This window comes from Mustela nivalis, assembly GCF_964662115.1.
Source record: "Mustela nivalis genome assembly, chromosome: 17".
Taxonomy (NCBI): domain Eukaryota; kingdom Metazoa; phylum Chordata; class Mammalia; order Carnivora; family Mustelidae; genus Mustela; species Mustela nivalis.
This window is the reverse complement of record NC_139036.1, coordinates 13,494,319-13,507,977: the sequence shown is the minus strand read 5'-3', so window position 1 is coordinate 13,507,977 and position 13,659 is coordinate 13,494,319. Positions and strand designations below refer to the sequence as shown.

The 13,659-nt window shown below is 50.3% G+C and overlaps 1 protein-coding gene across 1 annotated transcript in view; it reads left to right on the top strand.

The window, feature by feature from the left end:
* Positions 1 to 10,221, top strand: part of DHRS7B (dehydrogenase/reductase 7B) — a 59,193-nt gene extending 48,972 nt beyond the window's left edge. Inside the window, exons 4-7 of the mRNA XM_082706837.1 lie at positions 2,726 to 2,942; positions 3,538 to 3,630; positions 6,998 to 7,150; positions 9,025 to 10,221. Coding sequence (XP_082562963.1) covers positions 2,726 to 2,942; positions 3,538 to 3,630; positions 6,998 to 7,150; positions 9,025 to 9,230 — 669 coding nt within the window. The 3' untranslated portion in view covers positions 9,231 to 10,221. The remainder of the gene's footprint in view (positions 1 to 2,725; positions 2,943 to 3,537; positions 3,631 to 6,997; positions 7,151 to 9,024) is intronic.
* Positions 10,222 to 13,659: the final 3,438 nt, after the last annotated feature.

Sequence of the window (13,659 nt, the reverse complement as noted above, 5' to 3'; positions counted from 1 at the left end):
CATCCTTTCACTTTCAACCCAATTGTATCTTTGGATCTAAAGTGAGTCTCTTAAAGACAGCATATAGTTGGATTTTTTTTTAAAAAAATTCTAGCTATTGGGGTGCCTGGGTGGCTCAGTGGGTTAAAGCCTCTGCCTTCGGCTCAGGTCATGATCTCAGGGTCCTGGGATCGAGTCCCGCATCGGGCTCTCTGCTCAGGGGGGAGCCTGCTTCCTCCTCTCTCTCTGCCTGCCTCTCTGCCTACTTGTGTTCTCTCTCTGTCAAATAAATAAATAAAATATTTAAAAAAATTCTAGCTATCAAGTGGTGTTCTGATGAGAAAGTTTAAATTGTTTATATTTAAAATAATTACTAGTAATTATAAACAAATTATAATTATACTAGTAATTATAAACAAATAGTAAACTATTTGTTTTCTGTATGCTTTATAGCTTTTTTGGACCCTCAATTCCTGCATTACTGTCTTGTGTGCTTAGTTGATTTTTTTAAAAAATGATTTTATTTATTTATTTGACAGAGATCACAAGTAGGCAGAGAGAGAGAGAGAGAGGAAGGGAAGCAGGCTCCTGCTGAGCAGAGAGCCCGGTGGGAAGCTCGATCCCAGGACCCCAGGATCATGACCTGAGCCGAAGGCAGAGGCTTTAACCCACTGAGCCACCCAGGTGCCCCACTGTGTTAGAGTAGTTCTCTCTTGATATTTTCAGGATTCTCTCTCTCTCTTATCTTTTAAGAGTTTTATTACAACATGTCTTTATGTGGGCATCTAAATTTATCCAACTTGGTGTTAAGCTTCTTAGATGTGTAGATTCATGTATTTCATAAAGTTGAGACGTTTTCAGCAATTATTTCTTCAGATATTCTTTCCACCCCTCTCTCTGTCTCTTCTCCTTCTCAGATTCCCACAGTGTGTTTATTGATCCGCTCGATGGGGGGTCCCCACAGGTGCCCCTAGGCTCTGTTTGCTTTGCCTCATTCTTTTTTCTTGTTCTCAGACTCAGTAACTTCAGGCATCCACTCTTCTGTTCCACTGATTTGCTCTTCCGCTTGCTCAAATGTGGTTTGGGGAACCAAATGCTTGGGGCTGAGGCGGGATCCACTGCGGGCTGAGCTGAGGACGGGCATCAGTCGGCACTTTGGACTCCAGAAAAAAACAAAATACAAAGAGGTTTAAAAGATGGTGGATGGTCAGAAAAGTGAACACTTCTAAGAAGTAAAGCTAAATGAAGAATGGAACTTTGCTGGGCGCAGAGCAGCATATTCCATTTCAGAAGTTGTACTTTGAGCTTCAGATTTTTTTTTTTTTAAAGATTTATTTATTTATTTATTTATTTGACAGAGAAGGGGAGGGAGAGAAAGAGATCATAAGTAGGCAGAGAGGCAGGCAGACAGAGAGGAAGAAACAGGCTCCCTGCTGAGCAGAGAGCCTGATGTGGGGCTTGATCCGAGGACCCTGGGATCATGACCTGAGCTAACAGCAGAGGCTTAACCCACTGAGCCACCCAGGTGCCCCTCCAGAATTTTTTTATAATTTCAATTTATTTGATGGCATTTCTTTAATGATACTCATTTTGTTTATACATGAATTTTCTGCCTTTCTCCGTGTCTTCCTTTAGCACTTTGAGGATCTTTTAAGACAATTTGTTTTAAAAATCTTTGTCTTATAAGTCCATTGTCTGGGCTTCCTCAGGTATGTTTTCTGGGGATTTATTTATATTTTTGAATATCAAAACAACATGTGTTAACTCTTATAAATCTACTGGAAACCATTTTAGCCAGTGGTGATTAAAATAATGCACCTTGCCTCCATGCCGCACATCAGTGATCCACCACCAGAACACAAACCTGGTTTTTAGAAGACAAGGTCTTTATTGCCTACTTTTGCTCCCTCCTGCTGCCCCAAGAAGTGTGGCTTGTCTTTCCTACAGCTGCCTACCACAGGGATGGTAGGGATGGAGGATGGAAACCTACCACCAAGGCGATGGCTAGAATTGATCAAAATTATTTATAATTTGCCAACCAGGCACTGCTTTAGAAGCTGCAGGGATTCAGATAGACTCCAGAGTTCAGAATTTTCAGAGAGTTTCTGCCAGTACAACGTCCAGGTAGAAAGAGATTCTTGGCACTTCCTACTCTGCCGTCTTCTCTGATTTCACATCCCCACCCCTCCTTTTAATCTCTTATTAAACTCACATCCACTGGGAAGCCCTCTAAGTTAGATGGCTCAGTTATTCATTTCTCTGGCATCTTATACTTCTTCATGATATGCTTCACAGCTACAGAATTTGTCTTCCTCACTAGACAGGATGCTTCTGGAAGACAGGAACGGTGTTTGTCTTGCTTTCTGCCCTGTCCCCAGTCCCTGGCACATAGGAGATATATAACAAAATGTTTCATGAACAAATGAACAAAAAGGACAGTCTGAGAAGGACGGCTCCCATCAGGAAGGGCACTGTTTAATGTCGTGATGATATACAGCACGGTGCTGGCACAAGGCATTGAGGGGAGCCTGGCTCTAGTAGTCATTTTCAGTTCAGGGGAGAAGTTGCCCAGGTGAGATGTGAGTACCAGAGGCAAGAACCTCCAGGCCACATTTCTTTGGAGGAAGAGGTACTAGAGCCCGTGCCGTGCCATGCCCAGGCCACTTCCAGCGCTCTGAGAAGCAGGGACATGTGGCTCACATGCCTGTCACTCTGAAGGTGCATTAGGTTTCTGTCATTTGACCAGGTGCAGACACACAAGCCTTACACAGTGACCTTTGACCTCACGGACCCTGGGGCCATCGTCGCCGCGACAGCCGAGATCCTGCAGTGCTTCGGCCACGTGGACGTGCTCATCAACAATGCGGGCATCAGCTACCGAGGCACTATCGTGGACACCACCACGGACGTGGATAAGAAAGTCATGGAGACAAACTACTTTGGCCCAATTGCTCTAACGAAGGGTAACAGTCCTGAAGTCAAAGGGAAAAGAGCACTGCATGTTGGCACTCTTTTTACTTTACTTGATTTCTTTTTAGCTAAATGTTGCCTAACTCCATCTATTTTACCCCGGAATGGGTGTTGTCATTACAGCTTGGGTGTTTGTTTTCTCCAGGCTTTTGTTTGCATTTGCTTGATCTGCTTTTCAGCCTTAAATCAAGATGTTCTCCTCAGGGACAGCTTATTTGTACAGCATCACATCCATTTCCTTTTCATGGTGTTTGGAAAGCCCAGGCAGACTGGGGACATTTTTGTGCCTTGTCACAGATACCACTCACGGAGAGAGGCTCTCCCTAGAGAGGGGGACCGAGCCGACCATTCCTAGTGACTAGGTGTCTGCCTGCCTGCCTCCTTGCCCCCTTCCTGCTCCTTCCCGATGGCTGTCTGCTGGGTGCCAGAGGCCTGAGAGTTCCCACCGGTGTGCCGCTCCCCGTGAGAAGCTTTTCCTGTTCACCTCCCTGGCTCTGACTGCATATGATAAGTGAGGTCGCCTCTTGTCCCCGTTAGCCGCAGTGACCAGAAGGGTACTCCGCTAAAACCTCTGCTGTCTTTCTTTAGCACTCCTGCCCTCCATGATCAAAAGGCGACAAGGCCATGTTGTGGCGATCAGCAGCATCCAGGGCAAAATCAGCATTCCTTTCCGATCAGCATGTGAGTACTCTCTTCTCCTTCCCCCAACTGTTTTTCCTTATTGTCTTCTCATGATTATAAAGATAGCACATTTAGTATGCAGAATTCAGACATGTAAGAAATACTCAACGCAGAGTGTGAGGGGGGCTTGGTCACAATGTGTTCTGCTGAGCGGAATGTCTGGGTTCCAGCTCTGCTCCTTACCCGCTCTATGTGACCTTGTGCAAAGGTGCCCGCCTCTCTGTACCCCAGTCTTTATCTGTAAAAGGAGGCTGGAGCAGTCCCAGCCTCGGAGGGCCACTGGGAGGCTGTGGCAGTCTGCGAGGGTCGTGCGTGCAGGGCTGGAGTGCACCCACATGTACGTGCCATGCATGTGTCGGCCACTAGCCCATTACTGGGTTTTGCCGTGGACACATAGCATGTCCACGTGATCACTCTGCAGCAGATGCCTCCCAGCTGCTCTCCTGTGATCAAATACTCAGACGCGGAATTACAGTATACATACTTTTCGTGCCTTGCTTATTCCACTCGCTGATACAACTTTCCACATCAACATATGCAATTCACTTGATCCTTTCAAGTGGGTCTGTAGTAGTGCATTGAATAGATGTGACGTGAGTCATTTAGACATTTTCCTGGACACAGGAAGATTGCTTTTCCTTCAGTTCTTGACCAGTAGCAATGATGTGCTACCTAGGATATCCTTAAATATTTCCACCTCTGGCTACTCGTGGAAGGGTCTCCAAAAAGTGGAAATAGTAAGTAGGACCAAAAAAATGAAACTGCCGCATTGACTTCCAGTTCCCACTCTCACCTCCGTGTGCGAGTGACTGCGCCAGAAGTTTGAGATCTCATTTCTCCCATCTGGCTGCCATCATATTGTGCCAGCAAGCAGACGGAGCCTGGGCTTGTGTTGACAGATTTTAAAGGCGATTTCCCAGACTGCCCCAGTAGCTCTGTTCTTTGCTCCGCCCTCTGCTAGACGGACCTGTGGCAGCCTCCTCTGCTTTCACTGCCTCCAAGCGCCGGCCTCACCCAAAGGCAGCTGCAGAATTGGCAGCGAGGGAAGAGAGAGCAGAGCTGGGTCAGCACTTTGGAAGGACGGTAGCCGACATCCAGCTGGATGACACGGCGTGGCTGATCTGGAACTGTCACAAAGACCTCCTCTTCCTCTCCAGATAGGACCCCCCCTGCTCTGCCTCGTGGTTCTAGTTGCATGTCCTTGGGCGAGTAGCTTAACTCCTCTGACCCCCGTTTCCTTGCTTGCGAAGAGACTGATGGCTCCCACACACGTTCCACAGAGCAGCGGTAAAGGTGAAATGAGACATCTGGAGACGGAAAGTCCTTTATGAATCGGGAAGCACTCTGGCCATATTTGTTCCTGTGGTGGTGATTTCCCTGTTTGCCGGCATTCTGTTTCAGCTCTGACCGCACAGGACAGCTATTGAAGGCAGTTCAACGGTTCAGGAATAAACAGAATCACCAGTGATAAAGCAAGTGAGGTGAAATGTTAAATCAGGGTGAAGGCTATACAAGTGCTCTTTGTACGAAATTACTTCCACCTTAACTTTGATTTATCTCTGATCCGGGCACTTGGTAACAAGCAGACTTGAGTATGGCAGTGCACCTGGGCATGTTGGTTAATCCTGGTGAGCAACAGTCTTCTCATCTGTGAAATGGGAGAGCAGCTCACCCCGCCTCCCACTGCTGTTGTGAGGACCAAAGAAGATGACCCAGGTGGCACTTTGAGCCCCGTGCCCTGCAATTCGGCAGGGCTCCCTGTTGCCGGCCATGGTGACAGTGTAGGTTGCTCAGCCTGCCTGAGGACCTACAGCCTGAGACTCCATGAGACCTGGCATCAGGGTGCAGCCTTCTATTTTGGGGGGCCCCCAGGATGACTCTTGTCTGTCCTCAGGCCCTGGCCTGCACCCCTGGGATCACAGCTGATAGGAGACGCTCTCTCTACCTGCCTACCCACAAACTACACTTCCAGCCCCCAGCAGCCTGGCCCAGAGCGAAGCTACTGGCCCCCAGAAGGTGCTGCAGTGAGTTCCAACTCTGGAATTTCTCATGGGACTCGCTGGGACACTTCCTTGCTTCTTCCCTGTTTTCTTGGCTGATGGATTGCCCCTTTCCTAACACTAGAATGTTTAGAAGTCTGAATTGGAGGAAACTTATTTTCAGTGGAGATGCTGTGTGTTTTCCAAGAATGTCATTGTCGGGTCACTGTGTCCCCACGCAGAGTGCTGTCAGCATGTTTGGAGCCGTGGCTCCTAGGGAGCAAGCTCAGTAGCTCTTCCTGACAGAGAGCCACTCCACAGAAGCTCATCAAACAAAATACATAAGAAAGTGGGGCATGGATTTCAGACACACACTCCTTTGCCTGCAGGGACGCTCCCTGGTAGCGCTGCTTCAGTGACAAAACCTGGAAACCACCCACGCAAGCCAGGGTGGCTTCTGTGGTCCTGGACCAGTGGAAGGGTGGCGGGCCTGCGTGGGGGGCGCAGAGACCGATCGCTCTGCACCACTGCATGAAGAGAGCTACTTGCAGGAATAATGTAGACAATGTGAGCTCAAAAAAATTCTTTAAGTGTCAAATCATATATATGTATATAGGATATGTAGAAGATAAGTCCTGCGACACCAATAGCACAGGTGACCTCTGGAGAATGGAACTGGAGGACGGAAGGAAGACCTTCACTTTTTACTTCGTGTCCTCTGTCCTGTGTGAATGTTTTACCTATTAGGCATTAAGGGTTTTTTTTTTTTGTTTTTTGATTCTTTTAACTCTTAACATTAGAATAATTGCAGATTTCAGGGCACCTAGGTGACTCAGTCGGTTGAATGTCTGACTTGTGTTTTCTGCTCAGGTTGTGACCTCAGTCCGTGCTCAGCGGGGAGTCTGCTTGAAATTCTCTCCCTCGCCTTCTGCCCTCTCGCACTCTCTTTAAAATAAATAAATACATCTTAAAAACAAAAAAAGGATTTCAGATTTAAGAAAAGTGTCAGGAACAGTACAAAGAACTCCTGTGTTCCCTTCACACGGATTCCCTAGTTGTTAACATTTGACCATATTTGCTTTGTCCTAGTTTGCGTGTGTTGTGTGTGTATGCACATACATGTGTATATAAAATTTCCAATTTTTTTCCCTAGACCTCTTGAAAGAAGGCTGGAGACATGACATTCCTTTACTCTACACAGTTCAGGGTATTTGCTGAGAACAAGAATACAATGTGCTTCCCTAACTCAGGAAATGTACACTGCTATAATACTATAATCTAAAATTGTAATATCAGTTTTTAAGGAAAAGAGAATGAATGGGAATGAGTCTGTGGGCCTGTTCCACGCCCTCTCCCTCACCTGCGTGTCTGGCCATGAACCTTTGCAGATGCGGCTTCCAAACACGCAACCCAGGCCTTCTTTGACTGTCTTCGTGCCGAGATGGAGCAGTATGAGATCGAGGTGACAGTCATCAGCCCTGGCTACATCCACACCAACCTGTCTCTCAATGCTGTCACTGCTGATGGGTCCACATATGGAGGTGAGGCCCTACTTTCATTTTCTTCCATGAAAAGCTGTTGGTTGGCCACAGTGAGATGTGCTGCTTTTTTTCCATTTGGGATGTAATTTTTAAAACCCCAGACCTTGCTGTGTGGGTATTGGTTATGCATACCGCTGCTCAGTGGTCACTAGCATGGGCCGTCTGCAGCCTGAGCTCACTGTTGCAGCTGTCGGAACAGGGTGCCTGGTGGCCAGGACTTTGAGTCCTTTGAAGGTCTTAGAAGCCCAAGCTTCCAAATTAAAGTCAACGAAAGTAAAACTAAAGTGGATTAACTTGATGGAAAGTATGGCTTGCTCAACCCAAAAGATTCCCTGCCCAGTGTGCTTGAGAAATGACTGATCTCAGGGTGCTCAAAGGAAAGAGTGCAGCTTTCTGGGGTGAGGCTGGGTGCGCCGGTTTCAGTCCCCGTCTTGCTTCAGCCGGAGACACGGTGAGCTGACACGCAGTCAGCACTGGTGGGCTGGACAGCCTGGCCCCAGCACGCAGGCTCCGAAGGCTTCCCCAGCCCACCGACCCACCCGTGCTGTTGATGCGGGGGTCAGCTCTGCTCCCTCTTGCTTGCATGGCCCCACCTCTTGAGAAGTGACCTGCTGTGTCCTGCCTCTGTGGAGGTGCCCTCTTGGGCCTGTGCTCTGGTGTTCAGCAGCGGCCTGCAGGTTGTGTACCACCCCCGGCCAGACTGGAACCAGACTGGATAGTGGCTCTCTCAGCAAGTCAGTAGTAGCCAAACAGAAGCACCAAGCCAGGGGCACCTGGGTGGCTCAGTGAGTTAAGCCTCTGCCTTCGGCTCAGGTCATGATCTCAGGCTCCTGGGATCAAGCCCCACATCGGGATCTCTGCTCAGCAGGGAGCCTGCTTTCCCCCCTCTCTCTGTCTGCCTACTGTGATCTCTCTCTCTCTGTCAAATAAATAAATAAAATCTTTAAAAAAAAAAGAAAAAGAAAAAAAGAAGCACCAAGCCAGAGAGGTTCATACTTACTTATACTTGGGAGAATCTTTTTTTAACAATTCCCTCTGTGGCATTTAAAAGTAAATAACAACCAGAAACCTGTTCTGTGTTAACGGAAACACAGGGAGAGCAGATACTGGGGAGGAAGCTCATGCAGTTTACACGGCTCATTGATGGTTGCAAATGGCCTGTGCTGGTGGCCTTTCCTCTCCACCTGCCAGCTGGTTCTATTTTGTGGGCAAAATTGTCAGATTATAAGGAAAGGAGGAACATTAGTTGGTGTTAACCAGCCTCACACCTCACAAACCCTGCACCTCTCTGTTACCACCTCAAACAAACCAAGGCTTTCTTCCTGGTCCTTGTCCAGGTAACATAGGACGTGGGGAACTGTGACATCTGTTCCTGAGTCACTTCATTCTCACTGTGGGGGGTGGTAGTATAGTCTTCTCCCATCCCCCACCTGGCAGACCTCAAGCCAAGCCCCTCAAGACCTACTCAGGGCCACACTAGCCCTCGTTGTCGGTTCCAATAGACAATTCCCAAGGTGGAATCAGTGTGTGTGAAGGCTCATGCTTTGGGACCCCATCCTGGCTGGCCTTTGGTCTTTGACACAGACCACCGGTTCATAAGCACTGAGGAGGCCCGTTTACCTCATTCCACGTCTCTCCCACACTCTGCCTCTCCCCGCTCACACACATGGAACTGCAGACGGCTTCGTCACTTCTGTGAGTACAGGACAGTCGTGGATGGAGGCGCCCCACCTGCCTCCTGGCAGATGGTGGGGGGAGCTTCGTGGTGGGAAATTCAGCAAACCTAGCTGACACTGGTCATTGTCCACTCAAGTCCTTGGGAGAGGAACTTCTGCTTTATAGTTCATGTCTTTGTTTTGTTTTGTTTATTTTAGTCATGGACAAGAGCACGGCCCAGGGCCGAAGCCCTGCAGAGGTGGCCCGAGATGTCCTGGCTGCTGTGGGGAAGAAGAAGAAAGATGTGATCCTGGGCGACCTATTGCCGTCCTTGGCCATTTATCTGCGAACTCTGGCTCCTGGGCTCTTCTTCAGCCTCATGGCCTCCAGGGCCAGAAAGGAGCGCAAGTCCAAGACCTCCTAGTCGTGCATCTGAGCTGGGGAGGGAGAGGTGGGGAGCAGCACCTACCCGGGGCGGCGGCCTGCCTGGGCACAGCTGCATTTGTAGACACCTTCCTGGGTACTCGTCGTACGGGTGGGAAAGAGGGAGCACACACTTCTCCCGAAGCTCCCTGGCTAGCCCCTGCCAATAGAATGAGAACCCAGAAGGACAGCCACCTGCTCAGGGCTGAGGGGTGCATCTGAAGGAATAAGTGTGGAGCTGGCTTTGGGCTAAGACTCTGAAATAAATGAACAGTTAAGGGCTGTAGTCCTCAAGGGCCAAAAGCACTGTACCTTCTTTGAATTCCAGCCTGAGCCAGCTCCTCAAGAGTGTTTCAGCCTTGAAGACGGAAAACATCTTGACATCACCTGACCCGCTTCTCTCATTTGACTGATCTGGATCACAAACTGATGGTTTTGGCAGAGTCCCCCGCAGTACTCAAGGGAGCAGGCTGTGGTTTGAAGACGCCGTTGTCTGTATCCATTTCCAGGGTCCTACAGGACATCGTCCAGCGCAACAAACGGGCTTCTGTTTGTTCTGTCTTTCCATGTAGCCCAAGTGATGCTGACTTTAGTACCTAAAAGCCATTCCCCAGTTTCCCTGTGAACTCTCCCCGGAAGCCGTGTAGACCAGGCCCCACTCCCATCAGATGAGTTTACTAAGGACACAGCAGCCAAAAGGGAGAGGAAACCCCCGCATGGTCCCACAGATGCTCTAGGGAGTCAGACTCCGAAGCCCGGCTGGCTGGGGGTTTCTAAGGCTGCAGCCGGCCCCGGCAAGAGCGGCGCTTTGTTAGCTGTGCCTGAGGGGTGCCTACTTCCACCTGATTTATTTAAAAATACGTGGTTGAGGTTGAGTAAATCCACTTCATAGCTGATGTTTAGGATGAAACTTTACCTATTATTGAGGCTGAAAATGGAAATGGTGGCTGTTCTGTATGGTTTCCCCAACTTGGAATAAAAATGTCCTAGCATGTCCTAGTGGCATCTTGCGCCATCTCCTAACTCTGACCCTCTTGCGCTTGTATTTTAAACAGCTGTCCCTGAAATTAAAACGGCCAAAGCCAGCCTATGGTTAGTGTTTGAGGCTCTTCAGATTCCTGGGAACAGGAGGACAAGGAGTGCAGCGTTAGATCTGGTGGTCGTCCCCAGTTCCCAGCACAGCCTGAACATTCCAGGGACCCATGGTTGGAATGTGGATAAGGACATACGGGTTGGCTCTTCATTTACTACATACACCATCTACCTCCCTCGTAACATAGAGGAGAAGGACCTCACTGTTCAGCCTGTTTGCACATCATGGGAGTGAGCGCCAGGGAAGAGCTGGCCCGTGACAGCCGTAGTGGCTACTCTGAAGCCTACTCTGAAACTGACTAAAACTCTCAAGTGCATAGCGGGTCCTCAGGAAGGGGCAGCGATAAGAGGCAACTGGGCCTCTAAATGGGGACGAGAGAACATCTGTCCTTGGACACAGTTGATGGGCACTTTCACTGGGGCCCAGATCCAGGTGCTGTCCTTTCTTGTTAAACAAAATGGGCAGCAACTGGAGACCGATGTGACCTGCTGTCCTCTAAAGGACACATGCTGAGCAGCCACATGGTGCATCATCAGAACATGGCACCAAGTCCGCTGCTGGGTGGCTGCCTTGGGGGCCACTGGGACAGCGGTGGAGTCCACCAAGCCCCAGGCCAGGCGCGGGTCAGTACGCAGAGCCTGGAGCAGACACGAGGGGTCTCTCAACCTACACACGACACCTGAGCCAGATCCCAAACCACTGAAGTTTATTTACCTTGCATTTTTTACAGACTCACACTTTCTTAAACTTACTTTAGAAACTTTATTTTCTACCGTATAAGTAGTAAATGCAGCATAACCAACCGTTAAAATCTGGCAACCTCCAGCTGGCTGGCAGAGGCTGGGTGTGAGGTCCAGCTGGTCCTGAGGAGGTTGGCACTATCAGAGAGGTATGAAAGATGCGCTTGCACCACACAGATGCTTTTTGGCCTCAGAAATCAGGGAGACGGCTAATTAGGGCCGGTGACCTCAGTGCTCCTTAAAGTCCACGTGGCCATCTTGGGCCTCCTGTCACGCCGGGCAGGCAAAGGTGGGGCTTACTGGGCCTGCTGGAGTGGGAGCTCTCTGGACTGGGAGGGCAGCCACAGCCCTTCCCTAAGGGCGAGCATCCCCCCTCTCCAACACTGTGCGCTGGCCAGGACCCACTCTTGCTTTCAAAGCAGTGTTTGGATACATCTGCCACCAGGGGCAGTGGTGGTTCTGCTGTTCCAGATTCTCTGTTCTGTCCTCAAGGGTTTCTTTTCCCCATTTCTCTCCTCCATGGAGTGGGGGTAGGTCAGAAAGCTGCACTCTGGATGGGTTCTGCCTGCAGATATAGTTCAAAGGCACCTTGTGCTTTGCTCCGTAGGCCTCCTTGCTTTCCCCAGTCCCAGCACAGAAGCAGGCGCACTTGTGCTGTGAGCCCACACCCGAGTTGGGAAAGCTTAGCCGAGTGAGTTTCCAGACAGCAGTGCTGCACATCTGGCCGCTGTGGAGTGGCTCGCGAGTAAATAGATGGACCAGGGAGCGCACAGCTGCCTGGGCACACTGCCCGGCACCCAGCAGGCTCCAAGGACAGTTTCCCTTCCCTTCTTCACGGGGGACGACAGCTGCAGAACCAGATGTGAACACTTTGGAGGGAGCTCATAGGCCAAGGGGAGAGACAGTCCGTGTTTGCAGGGGTCTGCTCCTCTCCATTTCTCAATGAGCTGACCCTTCCGAAGGCTCTTTGCTCTTCTCTGAAATTGGGGCAAGAGTGGGCAGTTCAAACAAGACTGCTGTAATGGGGCTGGCATGATGCACTGACGGACGTGGGCACACACAGGACTCATGTGTGGACTTTGCAGGCAAGGGCCCAGCTGACTTGGCCTTTGTTTCCCACCTGATGGTTCTTTGAGGCTCTTGCTTCGGGAGCACTGTGGCCCATCACCGAGGAGCATAACCCACTTGTCAGTGATGTCTAAGTAGGAAGGCGGCAGAAACAGAGCAGCCAGGGCCAAGGGAGGGGAAGGCCTTCCAGGCGCAGGAGGTGCGGTCCTCCCGTTCCCCTTCCTGGCCAATTTGGGCGCGGGTCACGCAGAGAGGCCTACAACACCCAAGTCCTGCCCTGCACTCCACGGCAGGCCTGAGTCCTCACCTTGGCCAGGGCCATGTAACTGAGGCGGCACCGCAGAATCTGGGCTAGTCCACCTGACAAGAATCACTTTGTTTAGCGCAGCCGGAGCCAGCCTGTTTGCACTTGGCTTCTATTTCTGGTGAGGACTTCAGCTCAGCTGACCCGACAGAGACGGCTACTGCTTGTCAGCTTCCAGCCACCTCCCCTGTGAAATCTGATTTGCAGGCAGAGAGCATGGGGCTCCCTTTCCAAATCTGCACCGTTTATTACAGAGACACCTACCATTCATGGCAGCCAGCCTGGGAGCTGGCAGTCAAGACACCCACGGGCTTGTGGGCCCTGCACGTCGAGACCCGCTCTGTGCCTGGGATCACTACCAATCGACCACGGTTGCAGATGGCCAGGCTGCCGCGTCAACTGTAGTGTGCCCCCACCATCTTGCCACCCAGCCTTCAACTGAGTCACGAGTATTTCTAGGCCCCTGGAATTAAAGTTATTCCAACTCTTTGTGGACCAGAGTCCATTTTGAAGTCTTTTAAAAACTCTGGGTCTCCCCTTATAATAAATGGACCAGTCGCCACTGGAGCGCCTCGACACTTTCCCACATACCCTTTCATTATTCTCTGTTATCAGATCTTTGTGATGTGGCCTTTAAAACCAGTTTGCTTCTTAAAGACGGACCCTTCAGGAGGAAGTGCCATGTAGCTCTTCAGGGAGGACTGAGGGCAGGTCTCAGGAAGGTTGCAGATAAGGCAGGGGACCTGACAGCTGTGTAGAAGAGAAGATCTTTCATTTATCCAACACCTCAGAGGGATGTGGACGATGGTGTGCGATAGGCCTTCTGCTGGGAGGAAGGGGCGTGGGACAGGCTCGTGTGGAAGGGGAGTGGTGGGAGGGGCACTGGGTTTGAACTCAGGGTCCACATCAGGAACAGCTTTGATGCTTTGAAAAAAATGCAGCTGTTCCCCTGTGGGGCCTTCTAAATCCAAATCTGCACAGGAGGTTCCAGGCCCAAGTCTTCCACGTGGCCCCACACAGAAACCCAGTGACCTCTAGGCCTCGTCACAGGATCCTACCATGGCCCCAAAAGGCATTTAGCAGCGCTGGCCTTGAAAACGAGGCCAACGTGAGGTGAGACGTGAGAGTGAGACCGCTCAGGGTGGGGGTGGGGGGTGTCCGTGCTGACCTCCCTCAAAGTCCTGCTCCTGCTGCGGGCAGTCACGGAAAGAGAAGACACCTGAAG